A 14,134-nucleotide genomic window follows, 5' to 3' on the forward strand; every position below is an offset into this window, starting at 1 on the left:
TAATTTTTTTAACCGGACTCAGCAGGCGCTAGAGAATTTTCCTCTTATGTTAAGACCAAGGGTTTGTTCTGCGTATGAACATTAAGTAGTTGGCTGCTGTTCATTAACAAGCAAATTAGACCAGGTTCTTTAATTACCTTTGTAAGAGTTTTACTTGGGTGCAACTAAAATGTGGAATAGTTTGCCAAGTGCAGTTGTGGAATCTTCTGACCTCCAAATATTTTATTGCTGAGAACATTTTTCTCTAGAACATCAGATGTATTGATTATATTTTCTACTCCCTCAAATGCATTTATCACCTTTCCCTATAACTCTGTCTCCCCCTGCTGGCTGATTTCCCTTTAGGAGTCCTCTTGGGTTTTCTAATATGTTGATTGTCGATAAGGGCTATCAGCTGAAGATTTCAAGAAAGAAAGAAAAGGTGATGAAACCATAATTTTGGCTCTTTCATTTTTATCATGGCATTTTGTTCCGCAATAGAAACCTACTCGTCATTATATTGCTGTATTTCAAATTTCTGTTTCTCATTGCAGATTGTGCTTTAATTGCAAACACACACACACTCTAGGTGTGAACAGGCTTATAGTCCTCTCCAAAGTAGGTTACGTGTTCTGTGATAACCACCTCGAGTAGGTTACGCGTTCTGTGAAAACCACCTTGAGAGACCAGTGGTCCACTTTTTACGATCCTCCAAAAAGAAACCATGTTTTGGAATAATCTATTGTATGCTGTTGAAAAAAGTTTTGCAATAATCAGTTATTCATTATATTGTGTAAGTTTTTATTGTACTGTAATATAGTGTTTTTTTAAGAGAGAATGTATAGAAATATCAAACATATCAGTTTACCATACTACTAGGAGAAATTCTTCCCATGAATGTACAAGCTAAAGATATGCAAGGTAATAACACCAACACTAATTAACACTTCACGAATATAACCCCATGGTTGATGAAAGGTCCCTGTACAATGAATATTGGGGGTTACAGATTGATCCTGTAGTAGTTTGTTCTCAGATTTAGCCACTGATAGACGAAGTTAGAATGTGTGCTTTTCGAAGAAATTATTGCACACATAAAACAAAATTCTAATTATTTTTTTTTTTTATGTGGAGAAGTGGAAGTGGTTAGGGTGTTGCAGAGGTTAGGCAGCTGTGATGTTAAGTGGCTGTATTAAGACCAGAATACTCTGGACACTATGAAGCTATGTTGTTATTTTCTGTATTTTTTCTTTTGAACTCAGGAAACAAAAAAAAAAATCAATGTAAATGCACATTTTATTATAACAATGATGATGTGTTTAGTGCATGAGGCGCAGGTTGAACTATAGAGGAAGCATTGACTAAAGTTGGGAGAAATGTGGGAGAATACATGATTTGCATGCAAAAAATAGGAATAACTACTGGAGATTAGTGTACAGCAAACCTTATGTACTCATGCTTCATTAGCCATTGTATGATGCATTAGCCTGTAGTGTTATGGGGGCTAACTTTTAGCAAGAAACTTACTTGTGTAGCAAATGATAAAGCATCTTGAATTACTCCTTTGAGAGGAATGTTAAGTTCTATATGCATTACTATATATATCATGTTGCTCTACATATCATTGATAGTACAGTATAGGCTATTACAGCAAAATATGAAAGTAGTTGGAATCAGGCTAGAATACTGTATTTACATAATACAATAGCTGCCCTGATGAATGCACTATGGGGTTTTTTTTTATAAATACTTTTATATATTTGTATATATATATATTTTCTCATTTGTGCAACATTTGACATTATTGAAAGGTTTAAGAACATACTACATTAGGAATGTAGTGACTTTAATGGTTAATAATAGGACCATACCACTGACCAGATTGTCTTTCTTAAAATCAGACTCTTTTGGTCAATTGGTACTTCATAATCACTCACAAACTAACAAAAATATGTATATACATTCAGCTGTTGCTGGAATCAATGGAAAATTATTGTTAATAATGCTGAGAAAAAAAAATAAGGTTTATCCTGGTAGAAGTTCAACTCTTGCAGTTTATAAAATTAAAAAGAGGTCAAGTCCCAATCCTCATGTTGCCCTTTATATCATTACTTTCATAATGTATGTGAATTTAAGAGGGGCAAGAAGTTAATCATTTGCATAGGCACTTAATCAGGGAACAAAGCTTCTTGACTAATGTGAATTTTTAATGTAACGTTTTATTATCAATGCAGTTGAAAATGGTAAATATGAGAGTGTTATGTACCATATTAAAGCACATGACATTATAAATTATTCAAAGTTAAAATAAGAATTCTTTTTACAAATTAAAAAAGTGGAGTCCCCTCTTAACTAATAAAGTTAAAACAACTACCAGGGTACATTGTTTTATGAATAAATTGTCCATGACCAAAGGTATTACAAAAGTGACAATGTACAATTAAAAATCATACTGGCATTAAATTATCTTAACATACAAAATTTGGCATTATATCCTCATGATGTTCACCATCTGCACATTAAAACTGTAAAATACAATCTCTATTTTTTTCCCAGTTTGCTTTGGATAGTTGATGCAAACTACCTTTTGCAACTCCTTGCCATTTCTGTATAGTAGACATTGAAATCAATATATCCAAATGACAAACTTTATACTGTCAAAAACCTTTTGCCTTAATTTCCACTCACAACATTTAATGTGCAAGGAAAAATACATTGCTGATACGTTTTTTTCAGTTTGATGAACATAACCCGGCGGCAGAGAAAACAAAGTAAGGATGGTGTCAAGGGAGTTTGGTGGGTTGAGCGCTCCATGCCAGAACTCTACTACACATTATTCTCATCTCACCTTTAGTCACGAGCTGTACCCACTACACTGTCTGCAAAACCTTGAGTTCTGTGCAACAGCCTCTGCATCTGTATATATAAATCTTTCTTAGTGTGCCTCTATATAAAATATACAATCTTTGATATAAGATTAGGATCAAGTGATATTAAGGGGGAATGACACTGATAAATAAAATTTTCAAACACAATACCATTATAACATGGTATGAAGAATAATATTGTAATGTCTGGGAAGCTACTTAAAATCACTGCAGTGTACTAGAACCATAAAATAAAATACATCAAAAAATGTATTTGCAATTTCATTACATAATGTTTGTACTTTGCAACACATGTAACTGGGAGCAAAATCCAGCAAGCAAAAATAAACTGTCAATCAAATTTGTACTCAAAAACTTGAGATTTCTGTCAAATAAAAAATGTAAATCATACTGTCTTTCACTAAGATTCCATTTGACTGATGTGAAACCGTGACTGCTACATTCAGTAAGGTTCGAGTGGAATTCTACAAAACTGATTCAGTTGCTGTTAGACAAATAGGTCAAGTTCCCTAGACTATGGCACTTTCACCAGCCTATGAAACAGTCCGTTAAAAAGAACAAGATTGTACAAAAGCTACTGTGGCAAGCACCATAGTACCACAAAACAAAACCATTTCCTTGTCACACAACAAATGAATCAGACCAACAAAAAATGCCTGCACTCAATTGAAATTTACAACATAATATTCGATCAAATGCATGAAAGCACCAAGAGTTTGTGCCCATTTTGTGCCTATTTCACATACTGTTAGAGGTAGAAACAATACTGCTCTAACTGGACAAAATAAAATATACCATGAATGAGAAAACTAGATGGGAAATTTCATGAAATAATTCCATATACACGGAATTATACACTCTGGTAGATTATCTCCATAACATTTACAGCCTAAACATATATGCTGTAATGTAATTACAATATTTTTAACATATTTACCTTACAAGAAGTGTAAATACTTGTTATGGAGGAAAATCAGACCAACTTATGCTTACCAACTCCATCTCTCCTCTTCAGCACATACAAGCAGAAATAAATTCCTATCCCCTTCGTAAAATGATATTTTCCCCCTAATCACCATGTGAAATGGTCAATATTTACAGACCTTAAAATAGCTATATCATCCTTTTCTTTTTATGGCAAGAAGGAGCAGCAGCCTCTCATTCTGTATCAAAGGCCCAAAAAAATCATTAATCATGCCATTTGTTTAAAATACAGTACTTCTACAATGGACAAGAATACACTATATACAAGATCATTCATAACCTCAATAATAAAAATTATCAATTAATTCTGAAACTGGGAATTCCAAGGGAAAATTATTCATGAGTATAGCAATAGGACTGGGTGATATATTACATATGGTGAAGCATGTACAGTACAGTATTTCTGTAAGTGTTACAATTTATTCTCATGCCTGTTTTTTGTGTCTACTGTCTGGAAGTGTCTGTACATGTATACGAGGCAACATATACCCTCTGAACTTGTGGATTTTTAAAGACTTACACCCTTCCCCTAACTGTGATCAACATTTTAGTCTGCAGAGCTTGGAACTGTTCAAGCTTGAGACTAATTGGTCAGATCCAACATCATTTGAGATCTACGCCCTTAAAATTAGCGTGGACTTCTGAGGTATGCTGTACCTGCACAGCATATTTATGCAGATGTGCATGTGTACATGTATATACTTACTACATGCACATACAGTATAACTCATACATTCACATGGTAAGAGCACTACACTTCTGACTGGTTCATAAATTTGACAGGAGTGTCCAAGAAAACTTCACTTATCACAGGCTCTATACAGGAGTTATAACAGATGAAATGCACAATACAGGCAATGTCAGATTATACAACACCAAACTAGGGAGCAATATAATCCAGCATAGAACTCCATTCTGTAAAATGGCCGAGTGCACCAGTATGCATCTGTTCACATACAACCGTACGCGCAACTGTATATACAGTATCTTGGTTAATTGACATCATCAGACTGGTATACTAGGTTATTAACCTAATAAGTTGTATGGCTAACACCATAAACTAATCTATGTAATGCTTATATGTTATACAGTTTTCTCAATCACTTTTTATATAAAGTCTTGGAATTACCTGCACTGGACAATTTTTATTTCAATCCATATCATTGCAGAAAAGGAGACTTCTTGGAATATTGACATGTCTTGAAAATAGGCAACCTACTGCACTCTACTGTCTTTTTTTTTATATTTTATTAGTAACATACTCCTATCATGATCCTGTAATACTATGAAAATTACAATACAATTCATTGCAAAATGATCTGCTGTCAAAAAGCAGCTCTGCCTTGAAAACTCACTACACTCTTACTTAAATTATCAACAGCCAATATACCCAATACAAATCATTCACTAGAACTTGTTTCACTCTGGCTTATCCTAGACTGCTGTTTGCATTTCTGTTACTATGCAATTATAATTTTCAATTTCTTTAGTATTATTAATTATTACAAGTCAATATAATACATAATTGTCTCTACATCAGTTTAATCTAAGTCACTTCTTACACCCTAGTTTTTCTCATGAATGCTAGTCACATGAATGTGTCTCTTGACTCCAGGATTTGATTTACATGACACTAGCTACAGAGTACTTTGATTACAGGAGAGATATACCGAAGGAATTAGAACCGTCCTGATATACCTAAGGAGCAGAAGTGTCTCTTGGCACTAGGGTGTTATGTACATAATACTGGCGGTGAGTCGGGGACTAGAACAGGATTCCCATGTATGACAATTTTGTTGAATCCCTTTCATTATCCGTCTATCCCACGTGCCCACACTTTAAACCAGCCCATCCATGCACTGCGGCAAACTCCAGCTTAAGGTTAGCCACGAATTGCATCTGTATTATAAGATAATGAGTGCTATTGAATGAAGGGGGCTGGAATTGAGAATAAGGTAGGCACCTCACAGATACACTTTCTTGACAGAACGGGTAGTTGAATATCCATCGACAAGCCTATGATCATAGTCCCGCTGCCGGTGGTCACGACCTCGAGTTCCATACTTCTCAGATGACCGTAGAGTTCCATGAGTGGAGTAAGATTCAGGGGTGTAATGTAAGGGAATGTCATGAGGTCCTGATGATACTCCAGTTGTAGGAAGCCCTAAAGATGGACCCATGGGAGCCCCTACAGTCCCCATGTTTCCTCCAGGAGTGTTTGACCCAGGAGTCTTCACAGTTGCCTTTGGTGACATATTAAGCACGAGGTTCACTGGCTTATTGAGTGGCTGTGGTACCAAGACTGGCTCTGCATAAGTTACCTCTTCCTGTAGTTCGCCTGTTAGCCGACTGTGAGGAAAAAAATATGAATATTACAGTATGCAACATTGTGATAATGTACTAAAAGTTTATCAGTAAACAAAAAGAACCAAATACTAATCTATGTGGTTATCATAAATAAAGTAGGATTATGAGTTATTTAATTCTTTATACATTTGGGGAGTAAGTTTTCTTAAAATAAAACTATTGAAAAATATTTTTGTGACACATTATAAAAACTGGAGCAGAATAGAACTCATGATCAAGATCTTGCTGAGCATTTCCAAATCAATAAAGTATCTAGGTACAAAGGGGGGAGGAATATTTATTACAATAATAAGTATAAATATTCCTGTCATGCTGTGACAATGTATTATTCTGACAAAATGCATATTAGTACAGGCATAATTTTCTTTATAAGGAGCAGATCACAAAACATGGCACTAATGAACATGGCAAAATAATATCTGGTATGAAAGTAATGGTCATATGAAACCCTAAGTTCAGGCAAGTGAAAACATAACTTGTAATGCAAGTCTACATTAACGGAATGAATATTTATGTTGTGTTGGTGGGGTATAGTAAGAAATAAGTATGAAACAAAAATTCCCACTGAGTACTTTATAACTCATATACTGTGTACACATTATTTTTAACACTAAGCAAATATGTTAGTAATTATTTATGTTATGTAATTATTAACAAGTTCCACAGGGAACTAAATTATTTGCAGAAGCAAAGTTACTTATTAGCTGTAAGTGATTTCGCTGCAATTGTCAGCACAAAGAAGCATCTAAAGAATTAACTCTAAGAATTATCCATCTGGAAATTATAGCTCACATTAGCACTTCCAATACCATTCATGTAAAAATATTCTATTTAATGTGTTTTGAAAAACTGTACTTCTTGAGGCTGGCTTCTTACAAAATGCAATAACCATGTTTAACAATAATTGATATATCACGCAATAATAAAACACTAAATTATATCCTGCTTCCATAATATTTAAAGTATTATTCATAATCTAATTAATTCTCTTAAAATCTAAATCATTTCAATTACCAAATACAAGCACCTTATAATGTACAAGTAAAGTATTGTATAAGCAAGAAGTGATTTTTTATGAGGTGAAAATCAGTGGAAATGACAGTTGAAAAAAAAAAAGCATGGCTAACACAATTTAGAGCAGTTATTAGCAAGGCAAACACTTCTTAAACATACACAACTGTATATCAATATTCATTTCTTTAAAAATAAATTATCCTTCAATAATAGACTACACATACACAAAATTTTAAAATGAGCAGCACCAATACAGGTATCTCAAAATAATGGTATCATAGTTTTTGGAAAGCTTGCCTCAAGTAGACTGAAATGCCTTTTCAGTAGCAAAATAAAATATGACTAAGTACCTGACTTTCTTACCCATTTTTACTTATTTTGTCCGGCCAGATTTAGACTGTCCTGCTAATATTTTTTTGGGCATTACTCCATTATCATAATATTAAAGTGATGTGCACCAACTAATTTACGGCAGAAATGAGACAGCACCAAGAAAACTCAGTGAGGGATACACCTCACAGAATTCCTAGAGGATGGTTTTAAATATGGGGAACTGAATCTAAATAAATGATTATTTTGCTTGTCTGAATATCGTTGGAAAACTATCACCTCGCAACAGCATAAAAAATTTGTACACAAAAAAAAGTGTATTTTCAAAATCAAAAATACTATTCTATACACTGAAGCCCTTCATGAATATATAAAATATATATATATATATATATATATATATATATATATATACTCTCTATATATATATATATATATATATATATATAATATATACTTTCTCTCAACTAATCAAGGATTTCAATTTAATATTTCCAAACAAGATTGCTGAATATATATTGCAGAATGAAACTTGAAAAAATAATTAAAACTGTTATAATCAAAGCAATATTTTGATATTTTTAAAAGTTCTGCAGTCAATTCAATGTCTGCTATTTGGACAATTCTGCCCATTCTTTCAATGGTTTACACACAGCATTAGATACTTTCATAATGCACACAACCCAACACACATGATTACTATACAGTATGTACAAAGAGAGCATCTTGTGGCAATGCAGTTCAGCAAGTTTAAAAATCTGTGTATAGCTACTGATTTATCATATGATACAACTGCTTACTCAGATGGTAACTGGAAGCAATAAAATGCATTCAGCCATTTGAAAAAAAAAAAAAAAAAAAAAAAAAAAAAAAAAAAAAAAAAAAACTCAATGTGCTGATGTACCAGTGCCTAAATATTTATCTCATGATGTAACAAGCAGTATTACAAATACTGAAACCTGTGCTGCCTATTATATGCCACACGATTCTGTATGTAGCAACTCAATCATACAAATATTGTGCAGTAGTAATTTATCGCACTTGAAAACTGTATGGTGACCTACATAAAAAAGTACAAGGACCCATGAACATGTCAGACAGATTGAGTCAAATGAAGGTCATTTATCAACAACTGAACAGTAACACACATTCTGAAAAACAGCCTCATGGAAATTTAAATACTGCACATGGTGTGATATGATGAATTTTAGCTAATAGGCATGCAATGTGTAATACAAAACATCATACTGTAACAGGTAAATTACAAAAATAACTTTAAAATCTAGAGGGAATGTTTTACATAACAGAATTACTTGAAGTTACTTTAGTCTATGTACCACTATTGTTATTCAGTAGTTTAACTAAAGCATTGTTCGTCTATGTATGCTTTTCTGAGTCAACAAAATTAAAAGAATATGGATACAGCTCATGCTGAGAATGTGATGAATAACTATTTTGGATTGTTAAAATACAATATATTTAAAACTAATTAGTTTAACTATTAACATCCCACTTGGAATGGAAAAAAATACAAAAACAAATCTCACCACATAAAAAGACATCAAGTGTTTTTTGATACGCAAATAAATTTAAAAATAAAATTATGTGAAAAATCTGAGCCTTTTTAATGCTCAATTCTGAGTGAATATACAAGTGTATTTGAATCTACAATACATGAAAGACAAACCTCCACATTCTTTTAAAATATTGGTTACAATAATGATTCAATAACAGCTTACGTTTCTGTAAATGAGAGAGCTTTAACCTTCAAAGACCTCAGAATTTTGGATACTTTTTGCAGATCTGATCTCCATATCAGTCTGAGATTATACTAACATAACAGGAGCTTCTTTGTAAAGAATATACTACCCAAGTGTTTTTCCTAATAAAAAAATTTTTTGGTACACAAATGTATTCTTGAAAACTTTCGTCTCATTTTACACATTAGCAATTAGTAATTCACAAATTCTTTTTAATACACTCATTTAACCTGTATGTAACAATTTTTGAAATGCATGGTATGACAGTGTGATTTAAATCAGTCAAGAAAATATACTTAAAACCTTGATGATACATATGCCACCATTATATCTTGACATTTTCTCATTGAGGGGTTATGTTTAATTATACTGTTGACTCACATAGAAAAGACCAAAGCCTGCCCCTGCTTTCAAAGGCTGTGTTTTTGTTTTGGACTAATAACAGTACCTGTACTATGCTTATTTATATATATATATATATATATATATATATATATATATATATATATATATATATATATGTATATGTATATGTAATGTATATGTATATGTATATGTATATGTATATGTATATATAATATATATATATATATATATATATATATATATATATATATATATATATATATATATATATATATATATATATATCTCTATCTTATATATATATATATAGTTTTGGCCTTAGCATCAAGTCTCTCACTAGTATCAAGAGCAAACGTCATTTATCAATTTTACGACAACACAGCATCACAGTGCCTACTGTGTTTTAAACCAGCTCTTCCTGATGGAAAGAATTAAGGCTAAAAAGAATGGAGTGCTCAAAAGATTGACATTTTTGTAGAATGACAAGTTAGTTAGTTATAAATGATTTGTTTAACCAGACCTCTGAACGGTGTGTGGAATGACAAACTCAATGGATTTCAATTAATGTGATTCAGCATAGTTTTTTTTAGCCAAAAAAATGGCAACTAACAATTATACTATAAGATAAGAGGTATTCTTAGGAACATTAAATTGTGAAAACATGTAAAATAAAGAGTAACAGTATTCAAATTTGTCCATAGGTTTACACCACATCACAGACGAGAGAGAGAGAGAGAGAGAGAGATTCATACCTAAATTAAAATAAACTTTGCATAAAATGTTAAAAATTTTCATTTTGGTCTTTGTTTCCTTATAGCATCTCACTGAACATTGGTATTAAGCTGTTTACCACAGTACAGTATGCAAACCATGTACAAAATTTCTCAGCAAATTTTTGTGACTGCTGTCTATTGCAAGAGCACCTGTCAACGTGTACTTTGTTACCCATTTTGCAGATATTTATTCACTAGCATTGTAATTTTGAAATCCTCTTCAGCACGGACACATCCCCTTCTCACAAATACCTCTTTCAACTCAATCTTCAACCTAATTTGCACTCTTTCAACTCAATCTTCAACCTAATTTGCACGAACATAATCGAATAAACTTTTCCCTAGTCGCCATTCTCTTTTACTCCAGAAACTCCATATCTGCCCATAATGCCACCTTCTCTATCACCTACCTCTGCACTTAAACCACCTAACATAACCAAGGAAGAGGATATTACTATTATTACAGTATTATATATAACCAACCATCAAGTTACATTTCTGGTAGGGCTGGCTGAAGAATCTGTTCTTTAATGAGGTGAAATGGATATAAAGCAAAAGGTAGAAAACAACGAAGCTGGTGGCAAAAAGGATGCTGTGAAAAGACCTTAGCAAAGTCTACAGTGGATCATACAAGGCACACCACTGTTAGTACCCCAAAATAAAGTTGGATCTTTTGTCTGCTACCTCAGAACAAATTGGTCGATTGTGAAAGCCACAGTGTGTTTCAAAACTAGAAAATGCCTTTAGGTGAAAACATCTTTCCTGAATACTGTTTCTATTATTCATGTGATTAGAAGAGAAAAATTATACAGTATACTGCATTGGGGCTCAACTGTATTCACACAAAAACTTCCAGATGGCACCTGGACTCAAATGTACAGTATTCACACAAACACAACCAGATGTGCAAGTCACACTCAAGCTTTAACTGAATGGTTTTAAGAGTCCAAATCTAACATTAAACAATTAATCAAATATACTGTAGTAATAGTCATCACTGAACAGCCTTCTAGTTTACTGTACTGCACTAAATGTGAATGTATTTGGCATTCACTGAAAGACCTAAGCAAATACATAAATCTCAGATAAAAGGCATTGGGGCTCAAATGTATTCACACAAAAACATCCAGATGGCACTTGGACTCAAATGTATTCACTCACAAATACATCCAGATGTGCAAGTCACACTCAAGCTTTAATTGAATGGTTTTAAGAGTCCAAATCTAACACATTAAACAATTAATCAACTGTACTGTACTAATAGTCATTACTGAATAGCCTTCAAGTTTACTGTACTGTACTAAATGTTAATGTATTTGGCATTCACTGCAAGACCTAAGCAAATATGTAAATCTCAGATAAAAGGCAGCCTATATCACAACTGTATCACATAAACAGTGTTAGAAAAGGTTATTCCTGGAGCTCCAGAACAGTTCTCTTATCAACATACACATTTATAAACAAATGTACTGACACTACAAAAACAGTTCCCTTCTTTTCAATCCGCCTATTTTTATAAGCAAAGTTAAAAGGTTTTGATGTAAAGAGTACAGCAATTTTTGTATGATATAAATAATCAACACAATTCTAGACCTGGGAGATGGTATGAAAAATAATTGGCATGAAAACAAAAACACCAAGGTCCAAGTAACATGTGTACATACTAAATGAAACAATTTTCAACATCAGAAATTAAATTAAACAACCTGTTAACACTTCAATATCCTAAATGTGTAATAAAACAGCAGCTAATTTGTTACTGGTTTCCTAAAATGATGCAATTATAAGCAATATAACTAACATGAACAGTGGCTCAAGCAAAAAAAAAAAAAAAAAAGTTAAAAGGCACTACATATCAAAATGGTTTTCAGCTTCCAATCTTGACATTACAGTGCTAATCAGCAAATAAATAATTATGGTATACGTAATCCAGCAGCATGCACATAATACATTTTAGGTTAAGGAAATTCCATTTATGCTTGACATTTCATGATTTAACTCTCATCGTGGAATATTTTAGTATTGTTAGCCTACAGCTACTATACATCAAACTGACACCTAACAATGTACAAGACATGCAGGATTAATCATTCCTTCCTATGCCTGAAAAGGAAGTTAGTAGTTACTTTTCTGTCAATTTCTATAGTCTCGTAATTATTCAACAAAAGCATGAAATACATGTACAGTATAGACTTAAAAGATATAAGTTAGTACCGGTTTGTGAAAAAATTTATGTACTTCCACATTGTGTTCATTTCAATACAAAATAATAATGGCAATACTTCTATAAACATAATATCAAATCAAAATTGTTTTTCAAAGAACTAAAGATATCCTTCAATAAATGAAGATGAAACACAGAGCACATGATTTCCACTTGTTAAGTGAACAGCAGTTTTCCAAACATTTTGAAAAGATGGTGAAGACTAAAACATGAGTGAGTCCCACTGCATATTAACCTGCTAATACCGATGTGTTTAACACAAATTACTGTACGTTACTGAAGAAATACAGTGGAGGTGCAAAAGTATATGCACAGTGTTTTGCAAATCCCCATCTACTGCTTTTGGTTACTTGAGATCACATGACTGATGGGTTATTTAAGACATTACTTTTATTATCATTAGTATGTTGCCTCTACTATGAGGGTGCACATAGAACCTTGCTCATGCCAACGTGGCTCAGAAACAATTTCTGTTATGAAGATGTTAATTGCTATGAGCAAACAAGACGATAATTGATTGATGTTTCTAGCCTCGGTAGCAAAGTAAAAGCCTCTTTTATAGAGTTCTGAAGCAGTAGTACCTCTTTATATCTTGTAGGGAGGTGACTGGTAGTGAGGAGCCACTTCAGGACGAGAGGAAGCCGAGTACTGAGAGGAACAAGGGCCGCGAAGTGCCATAGCGCCAAACTCTGCTTGACCATGACCGCTTTCCGTTTACAACAGTGAAAGTGGAGTCAATGTATGTTACTGACAGAAAATCTATAAATGATTCTCATTTTGGTTGGTTGTTGAATGTGTGACATACAAAAACAGGAGGCAATAAAAACAAGTGGAAACCATAAGGGCTTGTGATATATGTAAGAGTTAATAGTGCTTATGTATGTCCGCTTTCTACAGCACTATTACTAACATCTTGCAGTTACTAATCTGTCTTACGGGATTATAAAATTACTGGGTTAGAAGTGTTTCACTTTGTAAAATAAAATGTCACTAAAATATTCTTGAAATTAAGTAGCTTTTAAAGTATGCATACAGAAACTAAACAAACCAAACTAAAGAGTATAAATTAAAATACATAAAAATCCTAGGGACTTACAGGGTCTATATTAGTACGGGTTTACAGAAAGAACAATGAATACCTCTTGAATATGAGTAAGAAAACATTTAAATATCATTAGTACTACAAGACATGACCAAAAGGAACCCTTATAGGATATGCAAAATTAACCAAGGATGGCATTTAGCAATACAATCTAACAAGGAATGGAATACATCTGGTAGTTTCACAGAATTCACAGTGCTGTGATAATTGGTCATAGGTCTGGCTACATACTTGACTCACTGTCTATTAGCCTATTTTAAAATATAGTACTATCGTAACAATACAGATTGTGATCCAGTGGGAAAATTACTGTAAACTGGTAAATGGTGGTTTCAAGCTAGAATTCA

General features: G+C 32.9%; 1 protein-coding gene and 1 pseudogene across 1 annotated transcript in view; one reads left to right on the plus strand and one right to left on the minus strand.

The window, feature by feature from the left end:
• Positions 1-3,255, plus strand: part of LOC136835197 (glucoside xylosyltransferase 1-like) — a 48,470-nt pseudogene extending 45,215 nt beyond the window's left edge.
• Sema1a (semaphorin 1a) overlaps positions 1,809-14,134 on the minus strand; it is a 68,461-nt gene continuing 56,135 nt past the window's right edge. Inside the window, 1 exon segment of the mRNA XM_067098423.1 lies at positions 1,809-6,200. Within this exon segment, the coding sequence (XP_066954524.1) occupies positions 5,816-6,200 (385 nt within the window). The 3' untranslated portion in view covers positions 1,809-5,815.

The sequence above is a fragment of the Macrobrachium rosenbergii genome, chromosome 55, assembly GCF_040412425.1.
Source record: "Macrobrachium rosenbergii isolate ZJJX-2024 chromosome 55, ASM4041242v1, whole genome shotgun sequence".
NCBI classification, from domain to species: Eukaryota; Metazoa; Arthropoda; class Malacostraca; order Decapoda; family Palaemonidae; genus Macrobrachium; species Macrobrachium rosenbergii.